Source organism: Trichechus manatus, unplaced genomic scaffold, assembly GCF_000243295.1.
Source record: "Trichechus manatus latirostris isolate Lorelei unplaced genomic scaffold, TriManLat1.0 scaffold00083, whole genome shotgun sequence".
NCBI classification, from domain to species: domain Eukaryota; kingdom Metazoa; phylum Chordata; class Mammalia; order Sirenia; family Trichechidae; genus Trichechus; species Trichechus manatus.
In genome coordinates this window covers 2,236,467-2,261,231 of record NW_004444019.1, presented here as the reverse complement: position 1 = coordinate 2,261,231, position 24,765 = coordinate 2,236,467, and the positions used below count along the sequence as shown (strand labels likewise).

Below are 24,765 nucleotides of genomic sequence, written 5' to 3'. Positions count from 1 at the left end.
AATTGCATTTTCGGCAAAGAAAACCTGATGGTCTGTATTGTTATAATGGAGGCATACTCACCTTTCATCTTCCTACAGCATAGCTGCCAGCTCTCTGGAATATGTGTATGAGAAAAAATGATACGCCATTCTTGCATTCATTTACAATGGGTAATTTATTTCAGAAATGATAATAGCTTTGAAAATAAGAATAACCAATGCAGAATTTTAAGTATGAAAGAAAAATTCCCACACTTATCCAAAAGTAAAAGCCTGCAAAATTAGTACATAGATAATAATGTTTCTGATGATGAAGCAATCTACCCTCTGACAATGAAAAGAGGGCACTAAAATAATAGAAATCATAATAAATTTCAAGGAAGTGGCTCAAATTCGCTATGTCCATGAATAATTAATTTCCTACCATGATATTTGAACCTTTCCCCAGTGCTTCCTATTCTTCTATTCATTTATCCAGATCAGAGGTCATGCCAAGTCTCTAAACTGGAGTCAAAGGCCAATCAACTGATCCATTGCTATTCATGCAGAAAACCTCCTGAAGGAGTAATTCCGTGTGGCTAAAGCTGATTAGGAGTCCTTAATGTTGCAAATGGTTAGCACACTCAGCCTCTAAGCGAAAGGTTGGAGGTTCAAGTCCACACCCAGAGGCACCTCGGAAGAAAGGACCGACGATCTACTTCTGAAAATTCAGCCACTGAAAACCCTATGGAGCACTGTTCTACTTTGACATATGTGGGGTCACCATGAATTACAATTTGCTCAATGACAATTAAGAGAGACATGTCTTGACGTTTTAGCAGAAGTTATTTTTAGGTCCAGCTTCAAATAAAGAGTCAAATTCCACACCCAATTAACGTAGTGCTTCATTGGTATGATTATAAGATAATACGAAAGATCTTCCTATACACTGGGATTGATAATCATCTTGGTACTCTCAGTACTCTTGACATCAAATCTATATCAGCTGGGGTTCTACCGGAGAAAAAGAACTAGTAAAAGATTATATATTAAGAGATTTATTGCAAAGAATTGGCTTATGTGTTTGTGGGATCTGGCAGAGGAAGTCCAAAATTGTAGGGCAGACTAGCAGGCTGCAAACTCTCAAGCAGGAGCTGATGCTGCAGTCTAGAGGAGGAAATTCTTCCTCAAAGAAGCCTCAGTTTTGTTCTTAAAGGCTTTCAAGTGATTTGATGAGACCCATCACATTATTGAGGGTAATCTACTTAAAGTCAGTTGGTCATACATGTTACCATATCTACAAAATACCTTCACAGCAATACCTAGATTAATGTTTGATTTAATAACTGGGTACTATAGTTTAGCCAGAGCCCTGGTGGCGCAGTGGTTAAGAGCTTGGCTGCTTACCAAAAGGTCAACAGTTCGAATCTACCGGCTGCTCCTTGGAAACCGTACGGGGCAGTTCTACTCTGTCCTATAGAGTCGTGATGAGTCAGAATTGACTTGACTGCAACGAGTTTTTACAGCAGTCACCAAGGAGTCCTGGTGGTGCAACAGTTAAGCACTTGACTGCTAACAAAAAGGTTGGAGGTTTGAAGCTACCCAGCAGCTTCCTGACTATTTGCTTCTGTAACAATTAAAGCCAAGAAAACCCTATGGGGGAGTTCAATTCTGTCACATGGGGTTGCTATGAGTTAGAATTGACTTGGTAAAATCTACCATCAACAACGACATAGCCTAGCCAGTTTGACACATAAAACTAACCATCACAGATAGTAAATTAAGAAAAATTTCTGACTAAAATTTAGAAAAATACAATGTAAGTACTGAGAATATTTATATACTGTAAATCAATTTCTAGAAATTTTTCTAAGAAAATAAATTGATATGTGTATTAGTGTTTATGGAATAATCATATATTGTTTTATAGAGACTAGTGAAAAACTGAAGAAAAAGACACCAAAATATCCAATGATTGGACGAATGTGTAAACAACTAATAAGCATCCATTAAAGTTAATAATTTAGAATAATATTTAACAATGTACATAAATATTTACATTATATTATTAAATTTAAAAAGAAGATACTGTGAAAAAGTTTATATATCCCATTCTCAACTTTGGGGAAATTCTACAATAAAATGAAAGTTTTATATTAAAATAATAATAGTTCTTTTGGGGCAATTTCAGGTTATTTGCTTTTCTTTTTATATTTTCAGCATTTTATGAAATAATCTCTAATAAATATTTGTAATTAGAAAAAAATGAAGCGAGTTCTATCTTCAAGATGAAAATGTTGTGTCGCGTTTTCCATTAAGTATCTAGTATGTTTTAGACAGCAAAAGTGCTCAACATTCAACATATACTATTTGAGTGTACAGCACATACAAGGTATTAGGGTACAGTAGTAACATAACAAAACCTCCTAATCATGATGTTGACGTTGTAGTAAATGAAATACTAATCTCTGTACAGAATGTAACATACTCCACACTACTCAAAATAGAGAAGTTCATGAGCTGATGTGATTGTTAATGTTATATGTCAACTTGACTAAGCCACAATTTCTAGTAGTGTGTGGTTGTCCTCTGTTTTGTGATCTGATGTAATTATCTCCCATTTTGTGATCTGATGTAATTATCCTCCATTTTATGTGTTGTAAATCCTAACCTCTATATGTTCATGATGCAGGATTAGTGTGGGGTGTATCTTGAGCCACAGCTTTACAAGATTGTATAACTCAAGTCACGCCCTTACTCAAGTCACACCCTTACTCTGATGTAGGAGGGGTTTCTTTAGGGATGTGACCTGCATCCAATATAGATATGGCTGTTCTAGCAAGACTCGCCTTGCTCTGGATCCTGAATCTGGCTTGTTGTCATATGATAACCAGTTCTTGGGGCTTGAACTTGTCATCTGACCTGCTGATTCTGGGATTTACCTGCTTCTGCAGCCCTGTGAGCAGGCTGCCTCCCATCTGACCTGCTGATTTGGGGATTCACCAGCTTCCACAGGCCTGTGAGCCAACAGCCTACCATCTGACCTGCCAGTTTTGGGTTTGTCAGTCACTTGAATCAGGAGAAGCCTCCAGCCTGATGCCTGACCCATTGATTTGGGATTTGCCAGCCTCCACATCCACATGAGCCATTTCCTTGAGATAAATCTCTCTCAATATATATTTATATATACACGCTTCACTAGTTTTGCTTCTCTACAGAACCCAGCCTAAAATAGCTGGCATTGAACCAAGCTCTCATTCTCAGCTTTGCAGACAGAGGCTTTAAAACTCCACTTTGTTCGTTTTTTTTTGTCCAGCTTTTACGCTCACTCAGAATATCACATTCATAATACCTATTATTCTCCCCTTTTTCTATTATAATCGTCTTCATCCTATAAGAATTAATTGAATTTTCCTCAGTGAAGTCTGCAGTATTTCCAACTTTAACAAATTTATATTTTCTTGTAGGCTATACTACACAATTTAGTTCAATCACTTGATAAATTTACATATGTATTCATATGTATATATTATATATATATACTTGCTCATTATTATTCTCTAAGTAAATAGTTCCACAAGGATAGAAACCACCATTGAGTATGGAATAAAAACAGATAGTTAATAGAAAAAAAAAAGGATAATGTTTCTTCCATTGGAACAAAATACTTTAATTTACAATATATTTACATATATTTACTGTATATGTAATATATATAATATAAACTCTACATATCTATATAAGATATACATGCAGATGTGTGTGTGTATATATACAGGTGTGTGTATATATGTGTGTGTGTGTGTGTGTGAAGCACTTACTGATAGAGATCAAAGACTACATCCTTCAGTATGGATTGCACCTCAACATAAAGAAAAGAAAAATCCTCACAACTGGACCAATAAGCAACATTATGATTAACAAAGAAAATGATGAATTTGTCAAGGATTTCATTTTACTTGGATCTGCAATCAATGCCCATGGAAGCACAGTCAAGAAATCAAAATGGTGTATTACATTGGGCAAATCTGCTGCAAAAGACCTCTTTAAAGCGTTAAAAAGCAAAGATGTCACTTTGAGAACTAAGATGAACCTGATCTAAGCCATGGCATTTTCAGTCACCTCATACACATGCAAAATCTGGACACTGAATAAGGAAAACCAAAGAACTGATGTCTTTGAATTATGGTGTTGGTAAAGACTATTGACTGTACCATGGGCTGCCAGAAGAATGAACAAATCTGTCTTGGGAGAAGTACAACCAGAATACTCCTTAGAAGCGAGAATGATGAGACTTGGTCTCATGTACTTTGGACATCTTATCAGGAGGGATCAGTTCCTGGAGAGGACATCACGCTTGGTAAAGAAGAGGGTTGGTGAAAAAGAGGAAGACCCTCAATGATATGGATTGACACAGTGGTTGCAACAATGGGCTCAAACAGCAATGATTGTGAGGGTGATGCAGGACTAGGCAGTATTTCATTCTGTTGTACACAGGTGTCTTAGGCTAGGTTCTGTAGAGAAGCAAAACCAGTAAAGGGTATAAATATCTATATGGAGAGACTTATATACAGGAAATGGCTCATGCGGTTGTAGAGGCTGGAACATCTCAAATCCATGAGTCAGGCTGGAGGCTTCTCCTGATTCACCTAGACACAGGATCTGGCAAACCCAAGATTGGCAAGTTAGAGAGCAAGGCTCTTGCTCACAGGCTGTGAAGGCTGACGAATCCCAAGACTGGCAAGGAGAACCGCAGGTAAACTGCTAGCTCAAGTCCCAAGAATCAGAGGTCAGATGAACAGGAATCAGCTGCAGGATCCAGAGTGAGCAAAACCCCACGAGCCTTGCCAGAATGTCCACATATATTAGATGTAGGCTACACACCCAAGAACACTCTCTTTCAACTGACTGGCTACTCACAGCAGATCCCATCATGGAAGTGATCACATTATATCACTACTCACAGCAGATCCCATTATGGAGGTAATCACTTTATATTAAATCTTATCATGGAAGTGATCACACCATAATACAACTGCCAAATTACATCATAACTGCCAAATCACTGAGAATCATGGCCCAGCCCAGTTGACACAACCTTAACGATCAGAATAGGGTTACTATGAGTTGAAACCAACTTGACAGCATCTAACAACAATGTGTGTATGTATGTATATATATATATATATATATATTTCCTTTTATTTTAGAAAATAGAACAACTTTTATTCCAAACATTTAATTTAATTTTGATTAAAATTCCAATCACAATATTTGGAATAGACAAAAATATATTCTAAATTATAAAAACATCAAATATCAAGAAAATCTTTGAAGAAGAAGAGTTATAAGAAAGGACACTTGGCATACCAAAAATTAAAATATTAAGATAAATTGTTCCAATATATAATTAAGGCAATATTATAATTTGTTTCAAATATCACATAGAGAGACTATAAAATAGAAAGTGAAAAATATCCACTAGGATACATAAAAACTTACTATGAAGTGATAGTGGTATTTAAATTTGTCTTTTAAAAGGATATGTAAGCAAATCTTTATTTCTTGAGTGGGGAAAGATTTTTTTCCCCAAGGAATATACTGAAAATACTGTCAGATTTTATCATATGATATACATATAAGATAAACAAAATCTTGAGCACTCTATCACTGCTGATTCGAACAGTGTTTCTAGAGTGTAAGTTGGCGATTTGATGATAAATTCTTAAAAGTTGCACATGATATGATCCAACAACAACAACAAACATGATTCTTAGATATGATTCACTTCATAAAATTATGATATAGTCACATAAGAGAAAATCATGCAGACCAAAAATATGTTGATATGCAGATGTATTGTTATTGGCTTATATTTTATATGTAATATAGTGTTCCACTGCTATTCATTGTCAGAACATCCATATATATTGGATGCAGGCCACAACCCCAAGAAACTCATCTCTCAACTGACTGACTGCTCACAGAAGATTACATCATGGATTATGTCTTAGAAATCTAGTGCTGCTATAACAGAAATACCACAAGGGGATGGCTTTAACAAACAGAAATTTATTCTCTCAGTTTAGGAGGCTAGAAGTCCAAATTCAGAAAGTCAGCTCTAAGGGAAGGATTTTTTTCTCTGTCAGCTCTAGGGGAAAATTCTTATCTCATTGCAACATCTGTGGGCCCGGTGTTCCTTGGAGATCTCCATGTGTTTTGGCATCTATCTTTCCCTGGGTATAGGAGGTTCTCAGTGCAGAGACCTCAGGTCCAAAGGATGCACTCCACTCCCAGTTCTTCTTTCTTAGTGGTACTCAGGTCCCTCTCCTCTCTGCTCACTTATCTCTCCTTTTATCTTTTGCAAGGGTGTGACTTGAGTAAAGGTGTGACTTGAGTAGTAGCTAGTAGGCAAGCACTTAACCATTTTTGCCACCAGGGACTGGTTCACACGTATAGTTTTTAATTTACTCTTTTAGTTGTTGTAATGAAAAGCCAAATAAATATGGTTGATATCTTAATGAGTTTCATTTGCTTCATGAAATATAAAAAAAAAAATTCATTAGCAAAATATTAGTGAATATTTATTATTGCTATTTTAATATGGCAAAACAGTACAAGCTATTTTTCCAAACATTAAAATTTATAGAATGATTGGAGTAGAAGCAGTTATGCTTTTCATTTTTATCATTTAGTGAATAGTTTCCTGGGAACTATATCCTTCCCAAGATATTTTTAACAGTTTAATTTTAAGAAGTAATTAGCCCAGAAGGCTTCTAGTTTGCTTCTAAATACAGAATCCAAGAATATCAAGTGGGTTCTAAAAATTCTTAACAAATTTTCAAAACTGTATTTATCCAATTCTCAACATTGGCTTATGGCCATAACCGGTCTTAGTTCTATTAACTTCATATCATAATATAGATAAAAGGAGGGTGCAAAGAATATCTGAAAACATTCTTTTTTAAGAAAAAAGTAATACAGGCGTCATAGACATAATTTCATTGTAGCTAGCCTTTCATAGTTCCATTGTACCTATTTTAAATTCACTGCAAAGGTGAGTAAATGTGTGTGGCATGTGTGGGTGTGCATATGGGAGTGAGGTGGAGGTGTGTATGTATGTAAAAATTGGCCATATTCACATGTATAGAACCCTGCATTCAAAAGACTTTCCAGGGTTATTAATATTTTACTAAAACTGACCAAATGCTGGGCTATGCAGCCTGAGTCAATATATTTTAAAAAACTGAGCTAAAATTATAATATTACAAATAGTAACTAGAAAACTCCTGTATGTTTATAAATAAATACATATTTAAATAATTATTGAACCAAAGGAAAAAAAATCACAAAGGAAATTAGAAAATATTTTGAATAGAAGACAATGAAAATAAAACTTGTTGAATGCAACTAAATTTATGGTAATTTACAATCTCAAGAGCATGTATTAGATTTTAAAAAGCTAGAAACAGAAGAGTAAATTAAGCCTAAAACAAGTTGAAGGAAGAAAATCATAAAGTTAAGGTCAAAAGTGGTTGGAGGGGGAAACGAATAGAGAACAGAGACTATCAACAATGCCAAACGTTCTTTGAAGTTTACTACTCCCTGTCAAGATTAACCTACAAAGTAAATATACATACATATATACGAGAAAAAAGTACAAATAACTACTATCACAAAAGAGACATCATTAGAGTTCCAATACTAGTAAAAATATAATAAAAAGAAATTATGAAAAAGTATGTCAATAACTTTGAAAATTTAGATTCAGTGGAAAAATTTCTAGAAAAACACAATTTAACAAAATGGACATAAGAATACACAATAGCCTATATCTATAAAATAAATTGAATATGTATTTCATACCTCTCCTCAAAGAAAACTCCAGACCCAGTAATAATGAGTTCTATCACATATGAAAGATAAATGTAGCGACAATTTTACACAAACTTTTAAAAAGAATACAAAGACAGCATAACCTTAATATCAAAATTTCACGAGAGTAAATACAAGAAACGATTTTGAAGGACAATCTCTCATTAACGTATGTGTGAAAATCCCTTAAAACATAAAAAAGTGAATTCAGTGTTACATATATTTTTAAAAAGCATATTATCATGACCAAATTATACTTATTCCAGGAATACTTTCAAACTTTCCAGAAGCAGTAAACAGAATTACCATAATTAAGAGAGAAAAAAAGAAAATTATATATGATAATCTCAATAGAAAAGCTTAACAAAGTAAGGATTTACTTTGCTCCATGTCTAGACATATTATGAGGCATTGATATTTTAGATAGTGTAGTATTTGTGCAAGAGTAGAAACATGGGCCAATAAAATAGAGTCCAAGCACAGACACACACACATACACACACAAACATACACACACACTCCTACAGGCAAAACAATGGGAGGGGGGTGATTTGGAACAAAGTAGGGGAACTACTGGATATTAAATACTGCATTTTCACTGTTAGTCTTAAGACACTGATGTATTGGCGCAGAGATAGAAAAATTGACCAATAGAACAGAATAGTCTAGCAACAGACCCACCTGTATATGGATATGATTTATGACAAAAATGATATTGCAGAGCAGTGGAGAATGGACAGCTTTTTCCATTCATGTTACTGAGTCAATCAAATTTCTATAAGGAAAAAATGAAAATTGATATATACCTGGGAATATATACATATAAATATGTGCATATGGAAACCCTGGTGGCATAGTGGTTAAGAGCTACAGCTGCTAACCAAAAGGTCAGCAGTTCAAAACCACCAGGCGCTCCTCGGAAACCATATGGAGCAGTTCTACTCTGTCCTGTAGGGTCGCTATGAGTCAAAATCAACTCATCGGCAACGAGTTTAGTTTTTTTGTTTGTTTTATGTGTATATATACGTATGCATATACAGGGATGGCGAGACTTTGGACATGTTATCAGGACATGTTGTCCCGGAGATGGACATCATGCTTGGTAAAGTAGATGGTCAGGGAAAAAGAGGATGACCTTCAACGAGATGGACTGACACAGTGGCTGCAACAATGGGCTCAAGCATAGCAACAACTGTGAGGATGGCACAGGAACAGGCAGTGTGTCCTTCTGTTGTACATAGGGTCGCTATGAGTTGGAACTGACTGGACGGCACCTCACAACAACAACATATATATATTATACAGATAGATACATATATATGTATTATATATATATGTATGTATAATACATATATATATAAAATCAATCCTAGGTACATTGTAGATTTAAATGTCAATGATAAGACAATATTTTAAAAAATAGGGTAGATCAGGAACAACAAAAAAAACCATAAATCATTAAGTAAAAATTGATCAATTGATGTATGTCCTAGTCATTTAGTGCTGCTATAACAGAAGTAACAAAACACAAGTGAATGGCTTTAACAAACAGAAATCTATTCTCTCACAGTTTAGCAGGCTAGAAGCCCAAATTCAGGGTGCCAGCTCTAGAAGAAGGCTTTCTCTCTCTGTTGACTCTGGGGGAAGGTCCTTGTCTCCTTTCAACATCTGTGGGCCCTGCATTCCTTGGAGATCTCCATGTGTTTCCCATATGGACAGCTTCTTCTAGATAATAGGTAAACAAATGGGTGTGACTGTGTTCCAATTAATCTTTTTTTAGTAAAACAAGCAGGCCTCTCTCCAGCCTCTCAGCCTTTGGCCTCTCCTCCCCTCGGGGCTCTTGGGCCACTTGAACAGGACTTGCCGGCCTCTGCCCTGCTCAGGCAAGTTTTACAAAGCTGTTTAGCTCCACAGGTAAGTGCCCAGAGGCACCCCACTCTGCCAGTAAGTCTTCAGCCTGAAGGTGCTCAGCTCTGTCACTCAGTGGGTTGGTGAGCCTAACTCTGCCAAGTTCCCAGAGGCACTCCACTCTGTCAGCAAGCCTCCTGCCTGAAGGCACTCAGCTTTCTTGAAACCCACTGCACCATCTCCTGTCTGTCCCCTGGTTCTGCTGTCTCTGCTGCCACCGTTTCTCAGCTGCTACTTCTTGGTGTCTCTCGCCATCTCTGGTGTTGCAGCTCTCTCTCTCTGTCTCCTGGGTCTAGAAGGTTCTCAGTGCAGAGATCCAGAGTCCAAAGAATGTACTCTACTCCTAGATCTTCTTTCTTGGTGGTAGTGAGATTCCTTCCTCTCTGCTGGCATCTCTCTCCTTTTATCTCTTTTAAGATAAAAGATGTGACTCAAACAAGGGTGTGAATTGAGTAAGGGTGTAACTTGAGTAAGAGTGTGACTTGAGTAAATTGTGACTTGAGTAAGGGTGTGATTTGAGTCACATCCTCTTGTAAGGCTGTGACTCAAGCTACACCCCACATTGATCCTGCCTCGTTAACATATAGAAGTTAGAATTTTCAACATATCACAAAATAGAGGATAATTATACCATCACAAAATGGAGAACAACCACACAATACTGAGAATCATGGCCTAGCCAAGTTGACACACGTTTTGGGGGGGGCCACAATTCAGTCCATGACAATGTACTTTAAAATTAATACCTTTCGATCATTAAAAGACATCTTTAAAAGAGTAAACACGTAAGCCACTGAAAGGAAAAATAAAATGTTTGCAATACATTTAACCAATAAGAGCATATAACCAGATCATAGAGAACACTCTAAATCTTTTTTTTAAAAACCCAACAGAAATACATGCATATACGCATCAAAAAATATATACAAGCATGTTGACAGCAGCATTATTGAGAATAGCACCAAAATTAAAATAATCCAAATGTCATTCAACACTAAAACCCACTGCTGTTGAGTCGATTCCGACTCATAACAACCTTATAGGACAGAGTAGAACTGTCCCATAGGGTTTTCAAGGAGCAGCTGGTGGATTCATACTGTCGACCTTTTGGTTAGCAGCCTATCTCTTAACGAGTGCACCACCAGGGCTCCCATTCAACACTAGAATAAATAATTTGTAAAACATCCAAACAACAGTGTACCTTGCAAATGAAAAACAAACAAAAAAAACTATTAAATTCAACAATACAGATAGATATAAAAACATAATGTTGAATGACGATGAGAAGTTGTGATACTGTGAATGTGTGTGCGTGTGTGTGTATATGTGTTGAGGATGGGAGTTCTGGCCAGTAAAAGTAGTAACTTCTTTACTTAGGTAGTGGTTACATGGGTATGTTTACATTATGTTATTTTATAGATAGGTAAAGGCACTCCTAAATATGTATGTTATACTAAAGGTTTGTATACATAATCAGACAGAATGTCCTATATGGATGCTATAGGATGACATTGATAGGTAGATGGTACGTGAGTGTCTTTAATAATAAGCATACTGTCATCTTGGAAAGGATTCTACTAAAGGTTACTTACTTGCTTGGCAAAACCAAACCAAACCTGTTGCCATTGAGTCGATTCCGACTTATAGTGACACTATAGGACAGAGTAGAACTGCCCCACAGGGTTTCCAAGGAGCAACTGGTGGATTCGAGCTGCCGACCTTTTAGTTAGCAGCCGAGATCTCAACCATAAACTGATTAGGTCATTGGTTGGCCAATTTTTTCTGTAAAGTGTCAGGTAGCAAATATTTTTTACTTTTGAGGCCTTAGAGTCTCTGTTGCAACTACTCAACTGCCAGGAAAAACAAAACAAACAAAAAATGCATAGAAAATATAGAAACAAATTGGTGTGGCTGTGTTCCTATTAATCTTTATTTACAAAAACAAGCAGCAGGCAAGATTTGGCCTGTGAGCTGTAGTTTAACAACCATTTGATGATTAGATGAACATATTGACTAACTGAGGAATACATATCTGGCTGTTAGGACATTGTTCAAGTATTTGGTTTATCTCATCTTTCTAAACAATGGACAAATAAAAACGATTATTCTGCACCTCCTAATTAAATTATACTTGATTTATTCATTGTTATTTTTTACATGCTTTACTTTTTTGTATGATTTATACTTTCACAACTAATTACTCTCTGTGGTATTTCTCTTTTAAATTAAAGATATATTGTGCACTGAATAACCACATTTAACTTGATCCCTTTTAATATTTTTCATGCAGAGAAAATTCAACAATTTCATAAATGAGAATATTATACTATAAATAGTTTTAGTCACTGTTAGAAAGAGCTGTTTATTATCTAGGTTTATTTATTTGGTTAGCTGATGTTACAATGTGTTATTTTGTCAAAATTTAGCTTTATATTTATGTATAGAAAACATTGAGGGGGTTCTAATTTAGAACAAATTAATCCACTTCTGCCTTTGTTGGTTTTATGGTGCAATAATCTGTTTACTTGAATCTTTCTTCTTTGGTAATGGCTTAATTAACTGGTCAGATAAATGTTTATACAACACATTCTAAAACCATAAATTTCTTTCCTAAATGGTTGTAGGCAAGAATTGGATCCATGTAAAGCTGAAGTGACTCTTCTAGGGAAGATTATAAAAGCAAGTGAATCTATCAATCACAAATCTGGAAAATCCCTGCAAGCATCAAGTTCTGTCTTTGTTGGTGGATTTCCAGATCTTCATGGGACAAACCAGGTATTTTTGTTGATGTTGCTAAAAACATGAATTATGTTATTTTATGGAAAAGAGAAAAAAAATTAGTATCCTGGTTACTGGGCTTGTTTACATGGTTTCAAAAAGAAATTTTGAGCAATTCAATTAATATGTATATTTTTAATCTATTAATCAAAAGTATACTAAAAAATTACTGCTCTTAATATATAGAATTTCTCCAATAGCAGGTTCTTTTTCCATCATATGGCTATAGCATGTGGGTTATATTTCTTGATAATATTCAGCATGTGGGTTTTGCTCACTCTAAGCTAGTGATTTCGGAAGGATGCATGAGGAAGTTGACGAGATAATATTTCAAGAATGTAATTCGAGACCATCCTCAGTCTCTGCTTCACAAGGAGTTACTAAAATCTGAGAACGTCTCTACAGAGTTTCTGTGCATATGCCAGCCCACTCTCTAAATTTCCATTTACGTAATTAGCTTATTTTCTTCATTATTAAGCTATATTTTAGGGTAATAGCTTGCATGCTGGCTTAAATGCTATTGATTATTTGGCTCCATTTTATGCTATTGCAGAGAGTTACTTTAAAATGTTAAGATTGTTTGTTAAGAGTACCAATAGCTTTTTACATGTATAAATCTCTCTCTCTCAGAATATTTACAAGTATGTTTTACAGATTTGAACTTACTATGTTCATATTACTGCAGATAAATAAAAATGCTGTTATTGAAAAATCATACAAGGAACATAAATTGGGTAAAAATCTACTTACTGTAGTATAAACATCTACGGCTCTGGTATATGTAAGATAAATAATTTTAAGGCAAATATACATAATGACCAAATGTCACTTGCATATTTAATGTGACACATGCACTTTTAAAGAAGTAAGAAAATTCTACATCTGTAAGTATGCAGACAACTTGAAACACTTACTAAAGAAGGTCAAAGACTACAGCCATAAATATTGATTATCCCTGAACCTAATGAAAATAAAAATTCTCACAACTGTACTAATAAAGAAAATCATGATAAATCCTGAACACACTGAATTTGTCAAAGATTTCATTCTACTTGGATCAACAATCAATGCCCATGGAAGAAGCAATTAATAATCAAATGATTTATTGCATTGGGAAAATCTGCTGCAAAAGACCTCTTTAAAGTTCTAAAAGGAAAGATGTCACTTTGATAACTAACCCAAACTTAACCCAAACCATGGTAATTTCAATTGCCTCACATGCATGTGAAAGCTGGACAATGAAAAAGAAAGATCAAAGGAGAAATGATGCATTTGAATAGTGGTGTTGGAAAAGAAAACAAATTCATCTTGAAGAAAGTGCAATCAGAATACTTCTTCTCACTTAATTTATGACTTCTGACTTTGGGCACATCACCAGGAAAGCCTACTCTCTAGAAAAGGACAGCATGCTTGGTAAAGCAGAAGGTCAGCAAAAAGGAGGGAAACCCTCCATGAAATGGATTGACATGGTAGATGCAACAATGGACTAAAACATACCAAAAATTGTGAAGATGGTGCAACCAGGTAATGTTTCATTCTATTATACTTAAGGTTGTCGTGAGTTGGAGCCAACCCAATGGCAACTAACACAATAACAAGCATGCAGAAATTATTACAGATTCAGTTTTACTCCACTAGCAATATATTTGATTATGAAACAGACTTTTGTGACTTTTTCTATGATATTTATGTGCTTTATTGACTTTTTTCCTAGATAAACCAGCCTATACGCTTGTAAGAGTGGAAAATATGTCTACTGTGTTTACCTATCTATACCCCAAATCAAATACGGTTTCTGTCGTATAGAAAGTGCTCAGTGAACATCTTTTAAATGAATGTATCAATTAAAGAATGAATAAAAATATTTTAAATACTTACATAAACTAACCTTTAGTTATTTACATTTTAATTAATTTCTTATTTCATAACTGTGTATATATTTTCCCAAGTAAAAAGTAAGTTTTCAAGTAGAACTTAATCTTTGTAAGCATACATTGTGCAAGTGCTCAAGATTCAAAAAGCTAATATTCTATTGGAATATTTCTATGGAAAGATGCATAAGTATTTCTAATACAGTTAGGTATTTAATAGAAATATGAATACTATACAGAAGCAATATAGAAAAATAGAAATGGAGCCTCCTAGCCTCCTTGGAGGGAGTGAAAGAGTTTGTATTTAACCAGAAATTTAAGGGATGAGCAAACGTCTACAAGGTAATATGTAGGCTGTCTTTCCAGGCAGAGGAATTATCACTTGCATAGGCTTAGGTAATGGAGAAAGCAAGGTGGGAGACATGCTAGAAGTAAAAGTATTTTATTATTTTGGAGACATGTGGCTTTAGAAGAAGCAAGCAATAGGAGGATTTAAGACTGGGCAGGCGAACAGGGGCCAGAGCATAAAATACAAAATAGTATAGATTTTATGCTGGTGACTGGGGAGCCATGTAAGAAGTTTGAACAGGGATTAACAATTATGTTGTTTTCACTCTGATGGCAAACAGAATGTAGAATTAGAGGGGATTGAGACTACAGATCAGGAACTGGTAAAATTAGATAACAGAAAGAAATAAGAAATGACCTTGTGGAAATAGGGTAGGGGAAAGACAATGAAAACTATCAAAATGTTAAAGTTAAGAACTTGAGAAAAATTATAGGTAAGAAGATAGATAGAAAAAAGTGGAATTCAAATGACCAGGTTGGCTTACCTAACTAGAAAACTTATGGTGTCATTCTTAAGATGGGGAACAGAAGATTATTTACAGAGAAAGATGGCAGGTTCATCTTGCATTTGAGTCACCTTGGAGCTGGGATGATTTTCAAATATTTAATGACTACCTTTGGCACCAAAACTTATACATCATTCCACTGTATCATTACTTTCCTGTTGAATATCATATTCCTGTTAGTAGGATGTTGTGACATAGAATAAGACATTTAAATATGGGCTTTGAGTTAACACAAGATACTGACTATATGACTGTGGGAGTCATTGTACAGGTGCTGTGAAAGCCATAATCATTGGTTGGAGTGATTGTATAGAGTGAGGGGAGAGAGGACTGAGAATTGGGGCCAAGAATTTAGCTAAGGAAGAGACATCCACAAAAGTGGTTAAGTAATAGAATGGCAATAGAAAAACAAGAACAAAACAATGTTGTCACAAACACAAAAGGTGGAGAAAGTTTCCAAAAGAAGTATGTATTCAATATCATTCAATGCAACAAAAAAGTCAACTAGCAATTTCAGGAGAACAATAAAAACAGTAACTAAATTGCAATATTTTCAGGAGGAATAAATGAAGCAGGAGAAGCAGCAGTGTGATTTTAACTACTTTTTCTAGAAGTTTTCTTAATTAACTAGTGATGCCATAAGAAAAAAATACCACAAATAGGTGGCTTTAAAGAACAGAAATTTATTGCCTCACAGTGTTGAGGGCTAGAAGTATAAATTCAGGGTGTCTGCTCTAGGGTAGGGTCCTTCTTCTCTGTAGATCCAGGTGTTCCTTGACATTCCTTAGCTTGTAGACAGTCCTTTCATAGTCTGTTCTACCAGTGTATGTGTCTCTTGTCTGTCCTCCTTCTTATAAGACACCATTCAAAAGGGATTAGTTTTAGGACCCACCCTACTCTGGTATGGTCTAATTAACATAACAAAAGAAAAGTAATACTTCCAAACATTCACAAGTACAGGGGCTAAGATTTAACTAATCTTTTTGGGGGACACAATTGAATCCATAACAATTGTTTGAAAAAAAAAGAGAGAGAGAGGGGTTGCTATCTAGGGGTAAACAGTGTCATAGTAGAGTTGCAGAGATATTCAATAGTAATAAACTATTTTCTAAAAACTTTTCTTTCAAAACTTTACCTGAAAGTATTGGCATTTATTAAGGGATTTTTCTCACTAAAAACTTGATATTCATCCTGTGATGCAGGACAAGTGGACATCTATTGCAATCAGATTTAGAGGAACATCAATGTGTGGACTGGTGAAGTTACCTTAAAATTAAAAGGGCAGCCAACTAAATGGGCTTTCCTTCACTTATTAATAATTGATATGCTGTTTTTGAAAGATTTTATGTCAGTCTCTTACTAATTTTTCATTCTTTATTATAAGCTTACCGTGTCATAGTAACTGTATATATGTGTGCAAATTTGTGTGTGACATAATATGCACTAGATGAATGATACAGATGAACTGTAGAATGTATTAATATGGTAACACTTAAAGAGAAATGATATAAATCAGAAAGAGAGAAAGACAAGGGAGAAAAAGAAAGAAAGGAATCTTGTGAACCTGTTTCTGTGCAATGCAGCCCCTCTGAATATCCAAGTATCATGCAGACTTTAACTATCTAATTATTGTGTTCTGATTAAGAGCTGCTATTTAAGCACAGTGGGTTGTCAGTGCCCAGAAAATTAAAAACAACAGGTTTGCAGTATAAAACACTAAGGGAGGGAACTAAAGTTGATTCCTTGAGCCAATAAGTGCTAAGTTACACTTATTCTCTTGCTGCAAAGTTTACAATAACGTCTTCCTGTACTGGCCAGAGCACCTACACATAATAAGGGTCCTTAATCCAATGTGTATGTGCTGACAGGTTGTTTAACGCTTCCTTTAACAAAAACACACTGAGATCAGTATGTGAGAAGAGAATGAAACTGTTAGATGTTTTCAATTTTGTGTCTGGAGTGTGAAAAACTCTGCATCCCCTGATGACTGTAAATGATGATAGCTTCCAAGGTCCAAGAGCAAATGGCCCCTCTCCGGTTATAGGAAAGCACTTTCCTTGGTAATGCTTTAATCACTTAAACTTTTCAGTGCATGGATTCCTGCCTTTGGGGCCACGTTGCTTAAGGACACAAACCTTAATCTCTAATAAATGCGGACCAAGCTGCAATGGTACCAGCTATTCTCTTTGCTTCCTATAAGAGGAAATAAAATAATTATGGAAACAAATATTATTGTTAATCCGTTAGTGGATTTTTTTTTTAATTTCTACAGAAAATAATAGCATAAAATGAGTTCCGTAAAGATTCTACTTTTTTCTGATATGCAAATTGATCACTAACATTAAAAACAGAATAAATGATGGCATGCAGTATTACTAGGATTGGAATTATTAAAGAATCCATGACTGATTCTAAGAGTCTAAGAATCTATTTTAATTTTTAATTCCAACATGTTAGGGGTGTCCACTTTACAGATAAAAAGTAGCCCTGGGATGCAGGGCCAAGATGGTGGAGTAGTCAGACGCTTCCAGTGGTCCCTCTTATAACAAAGACCCGAATAAACAGATGAATCGATTACATATGACAAGCTAGGAGCCCTGAACATCAAAGGCAAAGTTGAGGAATTGGACTGAGTGGCAGGGGGAGGGAGAGATGGTTCAGAAGCAGCAAGGAGTTGCCAGACTTGACCTGGCAGTAACCAGCACCCTGGGGGCAGGTCAGCTAATGTGTGTGGTGAGGCAAGTAGTGGTGTTTGGGAAGCATTTTCCACACTGGGAGAGACCAAGAGGCGGAGAGTCTACTCAAGCCTCCAGAACCAGTGAAAAGTGGTGCTCAATCCGCAAAAGATACGTATACGTGTCTAACCTAATGCATGGATCAAAAAACACCCAGTTTGGGAAGAATCTTTCTCCCATTTACCTGCTCTCTCCTTGCTTTGTACTGGGTCCTGGGCCAGCTCCAGTGATTGCCTCATCCCCTGGGCCAGAAGTAGGATCTGTCATGTGTCCTGAGCCATTCTCCAGGCCTTGGAGAGGGAACAAATTAACAAATGGGTAAAAATAATCTGTCAGCTCCCCTGAGCCAGGAACTCAGGGCAGGCACACCTCCCTAGGCACAGGTGTAAGGGGTCCATGGACTTTGAATGCCTTTCACTCTGCATAAACCTGTGTGGGCCCATTTCAATAGCACAGGCCCTCATTAACACAGTAAAAAATGGTATATACCAGAAGCCTAACTTCAACTGTATCAGCTATATGGTGGAGTCACAGGTTTGCAACATTTGACACCACTCTGCCCATTAAGCAGGGTCCTCACCTACCCACAGTAAGGACCTGAGGACTGGTGGCTCCACCCATGCCACAAAGCCTCATGCGACAGGGGTTCAAGAATAAGTGGTGCCTACCAGTCCTTACAGCCAACAACACCGGATGCCCATAGCCTGGCTGCAAAATCCACCCACCTATGCACTCGAGGGAACAGGGACACAATTTCCTACCAAACTCAGAGGCAACAATCAGCCCCCTGCCTTGCTCAACACGTGACCCCCTAATGCAGCCAGATACATTTGCCTACTCTAATCACCCCTACCCGTCTATGACTGTAGGTGAGAGTCTGCACCACACATTTGGTGACTGACTACCTGGACACCTAAGCTGAAACCATACAAGAAAAGTAAACAGACTCATGGGCTCACATACCTAGTAACAGATCTAACTACCTGGTGACATGGCATTAGAGCTTCAAAGGCGCCAATAAATTAGCTCACATGAGCAGCCTATTTAGGCATACTAAAACAAAACAAAACAAGAAGCTAGGACACAGTAAGCAAACATAAAATAAATAAATATAATAACTTGTTGATGACTCAGAGACAATAGTTAGCATCAAATCACATAAAGAGGCAGACTATGATGGCTTCAGCAAGCTCCCAAAACAAAGAATCAAGAAATCTTCTGGAGGAAGAGAACTTCTTGGAATTATCTGAGGTAGAATACAAAAGATTAATATATGGAACTCTTCAAGACATCAGTAAGGAGACCAGGCAAAATGCAGAACAAGCCAAGGAACACACAGACAAAGCAATAGAGGAACTTAAGAAGATTATAGAAGAGCACAATGAAAAATTTAACAGGCTGCAAGAATCCATAGAGACAGCAATCAGAAATCTAGAAGATTAACAATAAAATTTCAGAATTAGACAACTCAATAGAAAGTCATAAGGGCAGAATTGAGGCAGTAGAAGTCAGAATTAGTGAAACTGAAGATAAAGCACTTGACACCACTTATTTGAGGAAAAATCAGACAAAATAATTTAAAAAAATGAAGAAACCCTAACAATTATGTGAGACTCTATCAAGAGGAATAACTTATGAGTGATTGGAGTACCAGAACAAGGGAGCATAACAGAAAATACAGACTCATAGAAGATTTGTTGACAGAAAACATCCTTGATATCATGAAAGATGAGAAGAAATCTATCCAAGAAGCTCATTTAACCCCAGATCCCAAAAGAAAGTCACCAAGACATATTATAAGCAAACTTGACAAAATCAATGATAAAAAGAGAATTTTAAGAGTGACAAGGGATAAATGAAAAGTCATCTACACAGGTGAGTCAATAAGACTAAGCCTGGACTACTCAGCAGAAACCATGCAGGCAAGAAGGCAATGGGATGACATATATAAAGCCTTGAAGGAAAAAAATGGCCAGCCAAGAATTATATATCCAGCAAAACTGTCTCAAACATGATGACAAAATTAGGGCATTTGCAGATAAACTGAAGTTTAGGGAATTTTCAAAAACCAAACAAAAATTACAAGAAATACTAAAGGGAGTCCTCCGGTTAGAAAATCAGTAACATCAGATAACAACAAAAGACTAGAACACAGGACACAGCAACCAAATATAACCCAGATAGGGAGTCACAAAAATAAATCAAAGCTAAAATGCTGAAAATAGGGAAACAGGGACATCTATGTGTAAAAGATAACAACATTAAAACAAAAAGAGGGACTAAAAAATGTGGTCATAGATCTTTCATATGGAGAAAAAATCAAGGCAATATAAAGAAATTAAAGATTGGTTTAAACTTAGAAAAATAGGGGTAAATAGTAAGGTAACCACAAAGGAAACTAACACTCCTACACACGAACATAAAAAACAAGAAAAAAATAGACTCAACAAACACAAAATCAACAACAATGAAAAAGATGAAAAGAAAATACATAAAGAAAAATGTTTCAGCACAGAAAATTAAGTGGAACAAAGAAACTCTCAGTAACACACACAAAAAGACATCAAAATGACAGCACTAACTCAAACCTATCAATAATTATGCTGAATGTTAATAGACTAAATGCACCAATAAAGAGACAGAGAGTTGCAGAATGGATAAAAAACATGATCCGTCTATACGCTGCCTACAAGAAACACACCTTAGACTTAAAGACACAAACAAACTAAAACTCAAAGGATGGAAAAAACATATATCAAGCAAACAACAATCAAAAAAGAACAGAAGTGGCAATATTAATCTCTGACAAAATAGACTTTAAAGTAAAATTCACCACAAAGGATAAGGAAGAACACTATGTAATGATTAAATGGTCAATACACCGGGAGGACATAACCATAATAAATATTTATGCACTCAATGACAGGGCTCCAAAATACCTAAAATAAACTCTAACAGCATTGAAAAGGGAGAGAGACAGCTCCAGAATTGTGGGGATATGTGCCATTTAAACATGGCTGCACTATTGACAACTTCAGCCCCTCAAAGGCCCATATGCTACACACAACATGTTGAGACTTGTCAGTGATGAGAAGGAGATTAGGCAAGACTTGTTTTTCCAAAACCTATTGTCTCGTTACTGATTGGCTTGTTTACCTAAAGTCCATTCTGCCTTGCCCGAAACTTATTGTTACTCACCCAAAGCCCATTGTTCTGTTGTTTGCTTCACTGCTTGCTGTATTGACTATAAATAAACTCTTGGGACTGAAGCTGGGGTTGACTTTTTGTAGTGACCCTCCTTGGCCCCACTTATCTGTAAGAGTTGTGTAGTTGGCTACCGTCGCCATTCCGACACAGAATAATAGTAGGAGACTTCAACACACCATTTGTGGTGAAGGACGAAACATCCAGAAAGAAGCTCAATAAAGACAAAGAAGAGCTAAATGCCGCAATCAACCAACTTGATCTCATAGACATATACAGAACACTCCATCCAACAGCAACCACTGATACTTTCTTTTTTAAAGTACATGGAACATTCTCCAGAATAGATCATATATTAGGCCAATGACGCAAGCCTTAACAGAATCCAAAGCATCGAAATATTACAGAGCATCTTTTCTGATCATAAAGCCAAAAAAAATAGAAATCAATAACAGAAAAAGCAAGCAAAAAATAACAAATACATGGAAACTGAAAAACAACTTGCTCAAAAACTACTGGGTTATAGAAGAAATTAAGAATAGTATAAAGAAATTCACAGAATCAAATGAGAATGAAAATACATCCCACCAGAACCTTTGGACACAGCAAAAGCTGTATTCAGAGGTCAGTTTACAGCACTAACCCAAAAAGAAGAAAGTGCCAAAATCAAAACATTAACCCCACAGCTTGAACCAATATAAAGAGAGCAGCAAAAGAAGCCCTTAGGCACCAGAAGAAAGCAGATAATAAAAATTAGAGCAGCATTACATGAAACAGAAAATAGAAAAACAACTGAAAGAGTTAAGAAGACCAAAATGTGTTTTTTTGAAAAGATCAACAAAATCAATAAACCAATGGCCAAACTTAAAAAAGAAAAACAGGAGAGGAAGCAAATAATCTGCATAAGAAATGAAATGGGCAATATCACAACAGACCCATCTGAAATTAAAAGAATCATAACAGGATACTATGAAAAATTGTACCCTAACATATTTGAAAACCTAGAAGAAATGGACAAATTTCTAGAAACTCACTACCTACCTAAACTAACACAAACAGAAGTAGAACAATTAAATAAACCTATAACAAAAGAAGAGATTGACAAGGTAATTAAAAAACTTCCAACAGCAAAAAAAAAAAAAAAAAAGCCCTGGCCCGGATGGCTTCACTGGAGAATTCTACTAAACTTTCAGACAAGAGTTAACACCACTACTACTAAAGGTATTTCAGAGTACAGAAAAGGATGGAATACTTCCAAACTCATTCTATGAAGCCAGTATAACCCTAATACCAAAACCAGGTAAAGACACCACAAAAGAAAATTACAGAACAATATTCCTCATGAACATCGACACAAAAATTCTCAACAAAATTCTATCCAATAAAATTCAACAACATATCAAACAAAAAAAAAAAATCCATCATGAACAAGTGGGATTCATACCAGGTATGCAGGGATGATTCAACATTAGACAAACAATCCATGTAATCCATCACATAAGTAAAACAAAAGACAAGAACCACATGATCTTATCAATTGATGCAGAAAAGGCATTTGACAAAGTTCAACATCCATTCATGATAAAAACTATCAGCAAAATAGGAATAGAAGGAAAATTCCTCAACATAATAAAGGACATTTATACAAAGCCAACAACCAACATCATCCTAAATGGAAAGAGTCTGAAAGCATTCCCCTTGAGAATGGGAACCAGACAAGGATGTGCTTTATCACCACTCTTATTCAACATTGTGCTGGAGGTCCTAATCAGACCGATTAGGCTAGAAATAAAAACTAAAGGGCATCCAAACTGGTAAGGAAGAAGTAAAAGTATCTCTATTTGCAGACGATATGATCTTATACACAGAAAACCCCATAGAATCCACAGAAAACTACTGGAACTAATGGAAGATTTCAGCAAAGTATCAGGATACAAGATAAACATATAAAAATCAGTTGGATTACTCTACACCAACAAAGAGAACTTCCAAGAGGAAATCACCAAATCAAAACCATTTACAATCGCACCCAAGAAGATAAAACACTTATGAATAAATCTAACCAGAGACTTAAAAGACCTATACAATGAAACTGCAAGACACTACTGTAAGAAGCCAAAAGAGACCCACATAAGTGGAAAAACATACCTTGCTCATGGATAGGAAGACTCAACATTGTGAAAATGTCAGTTCTAGCCAAAGCCATCTACAGATAAAATGAAATCCCAATCCATATTCCAATGGCATTTTTTAATGAAAAGGAGAAGCAAATCACCTACTTCATAAGGAAAAGGAAGAGGCCCCAGATAAGTAAAGCATTACTCAAGAAGAAGAACAAAGTGGGAGGCCTCACACTACCTGATTTTAGAACCTGTTATATTGCCACAGTAGTCAAAACAGCCTGGTACTGGTCAACAATAGAAGCATAGACCAATGGAACAGAACTGAGAATCCAAATGTAAATTCATCCACCTATGAGCAGCTGATATTTGACAAAGGCTGAAAGTCCATTAACTGGGGAAAAGACAGTCTCTTTAACAAATGGTGCTAACATAACTGGCTCTCCATCTGCAAAAACCTGAAACAATACTCATACTTCACACCATGCACAAAAACTAACTCTAAATGGATCAAAGACCTAAATATAAAATCTAAAATGATAAAGATCATGGAAGAAAAAATAGGGACACTAGGAGCCCTAATACATGATATGAACAGAATAGAAAACATTACTAACAATGCATAAACACCAGAAAGAAACTAGATAACTGGGAGGTCCTAAAAATCAAACACTTATGCTCATCAAAAGACTTCACCAAAATAATATACAAAATCAGAAACAGAATAAAAAAGTTCCTAAAATCAAATAAGAATGAGAATACATCATATCAAAACCTTTGGAAGACAGCAAAGGCAGTCCTCAGAGAACAATTTATAGCAATAGGTGCACACACCAAAAAAGAAGAAACTGACAAAATCAAACATTAACTACACAGCTCAAACAAATAGAAATAAAACAGAAAAAAAAGCCCACAGCCACAAAAAGAAAGGAAATAATAAAAATCAGAGCAAAAATAAATGAAATAGAGAATTGAAAGACAATAGAAAGAATCAACAAAACCAAAAGTTGGTTCTTTGAAAGAATCAACAAAATCAACAAACCACTGACCAGACTGATAAAAGAAAAACAGGAGAGGATACAAATAACCCAAATAAGAAATGAAATGGGGGACATTATGACAGACCCAACTGAAATAAAAAGGATCATAACCGAGTATTATGAAAAACCATACTCCAACAAATTTGAAAATCTAGAGGAAATGGATAAATTTTTAGAAACACACTACCTACCCAAACTATCACAAAATGATGTTGAAAATCTGAACAGACCTATAACAAGAGAAGAGACTGAAAAAATTATTAAAAAAAAACTCCCAACAAAAAAAGCCCTGGCCCAGATGGCTTCACTGGAGAATTCTACCAAACATTCAGAGAAGAGCTTATACCAGTACTACTTAAACTATTTCAGAACATAGAAAAGGAAGCAAAACTTCCTAATTCATTCTATGAAGCCAGCATAAC

General features: G+C 35.8%; 1 protein-coding gene across 1 annotated transcript in view; it reads left to right on the top strand.

Moving 5' to 3' along the window:
* The window catches only part of EYS (eyes shut homolog), a 1,981,143-nt gene that overhangs the window by 1,271,532 nt on the left and 684,846 nt on the right, over window positions 1-24,765 (top strand). Inside the window, 1 exon segment of the mRNA XM_012556965.2 lies at window positions 12,366-12,516. Coding sequence (XP_012412419.2) covers window positions 12,366-12,516 — 151 coding nt within the window.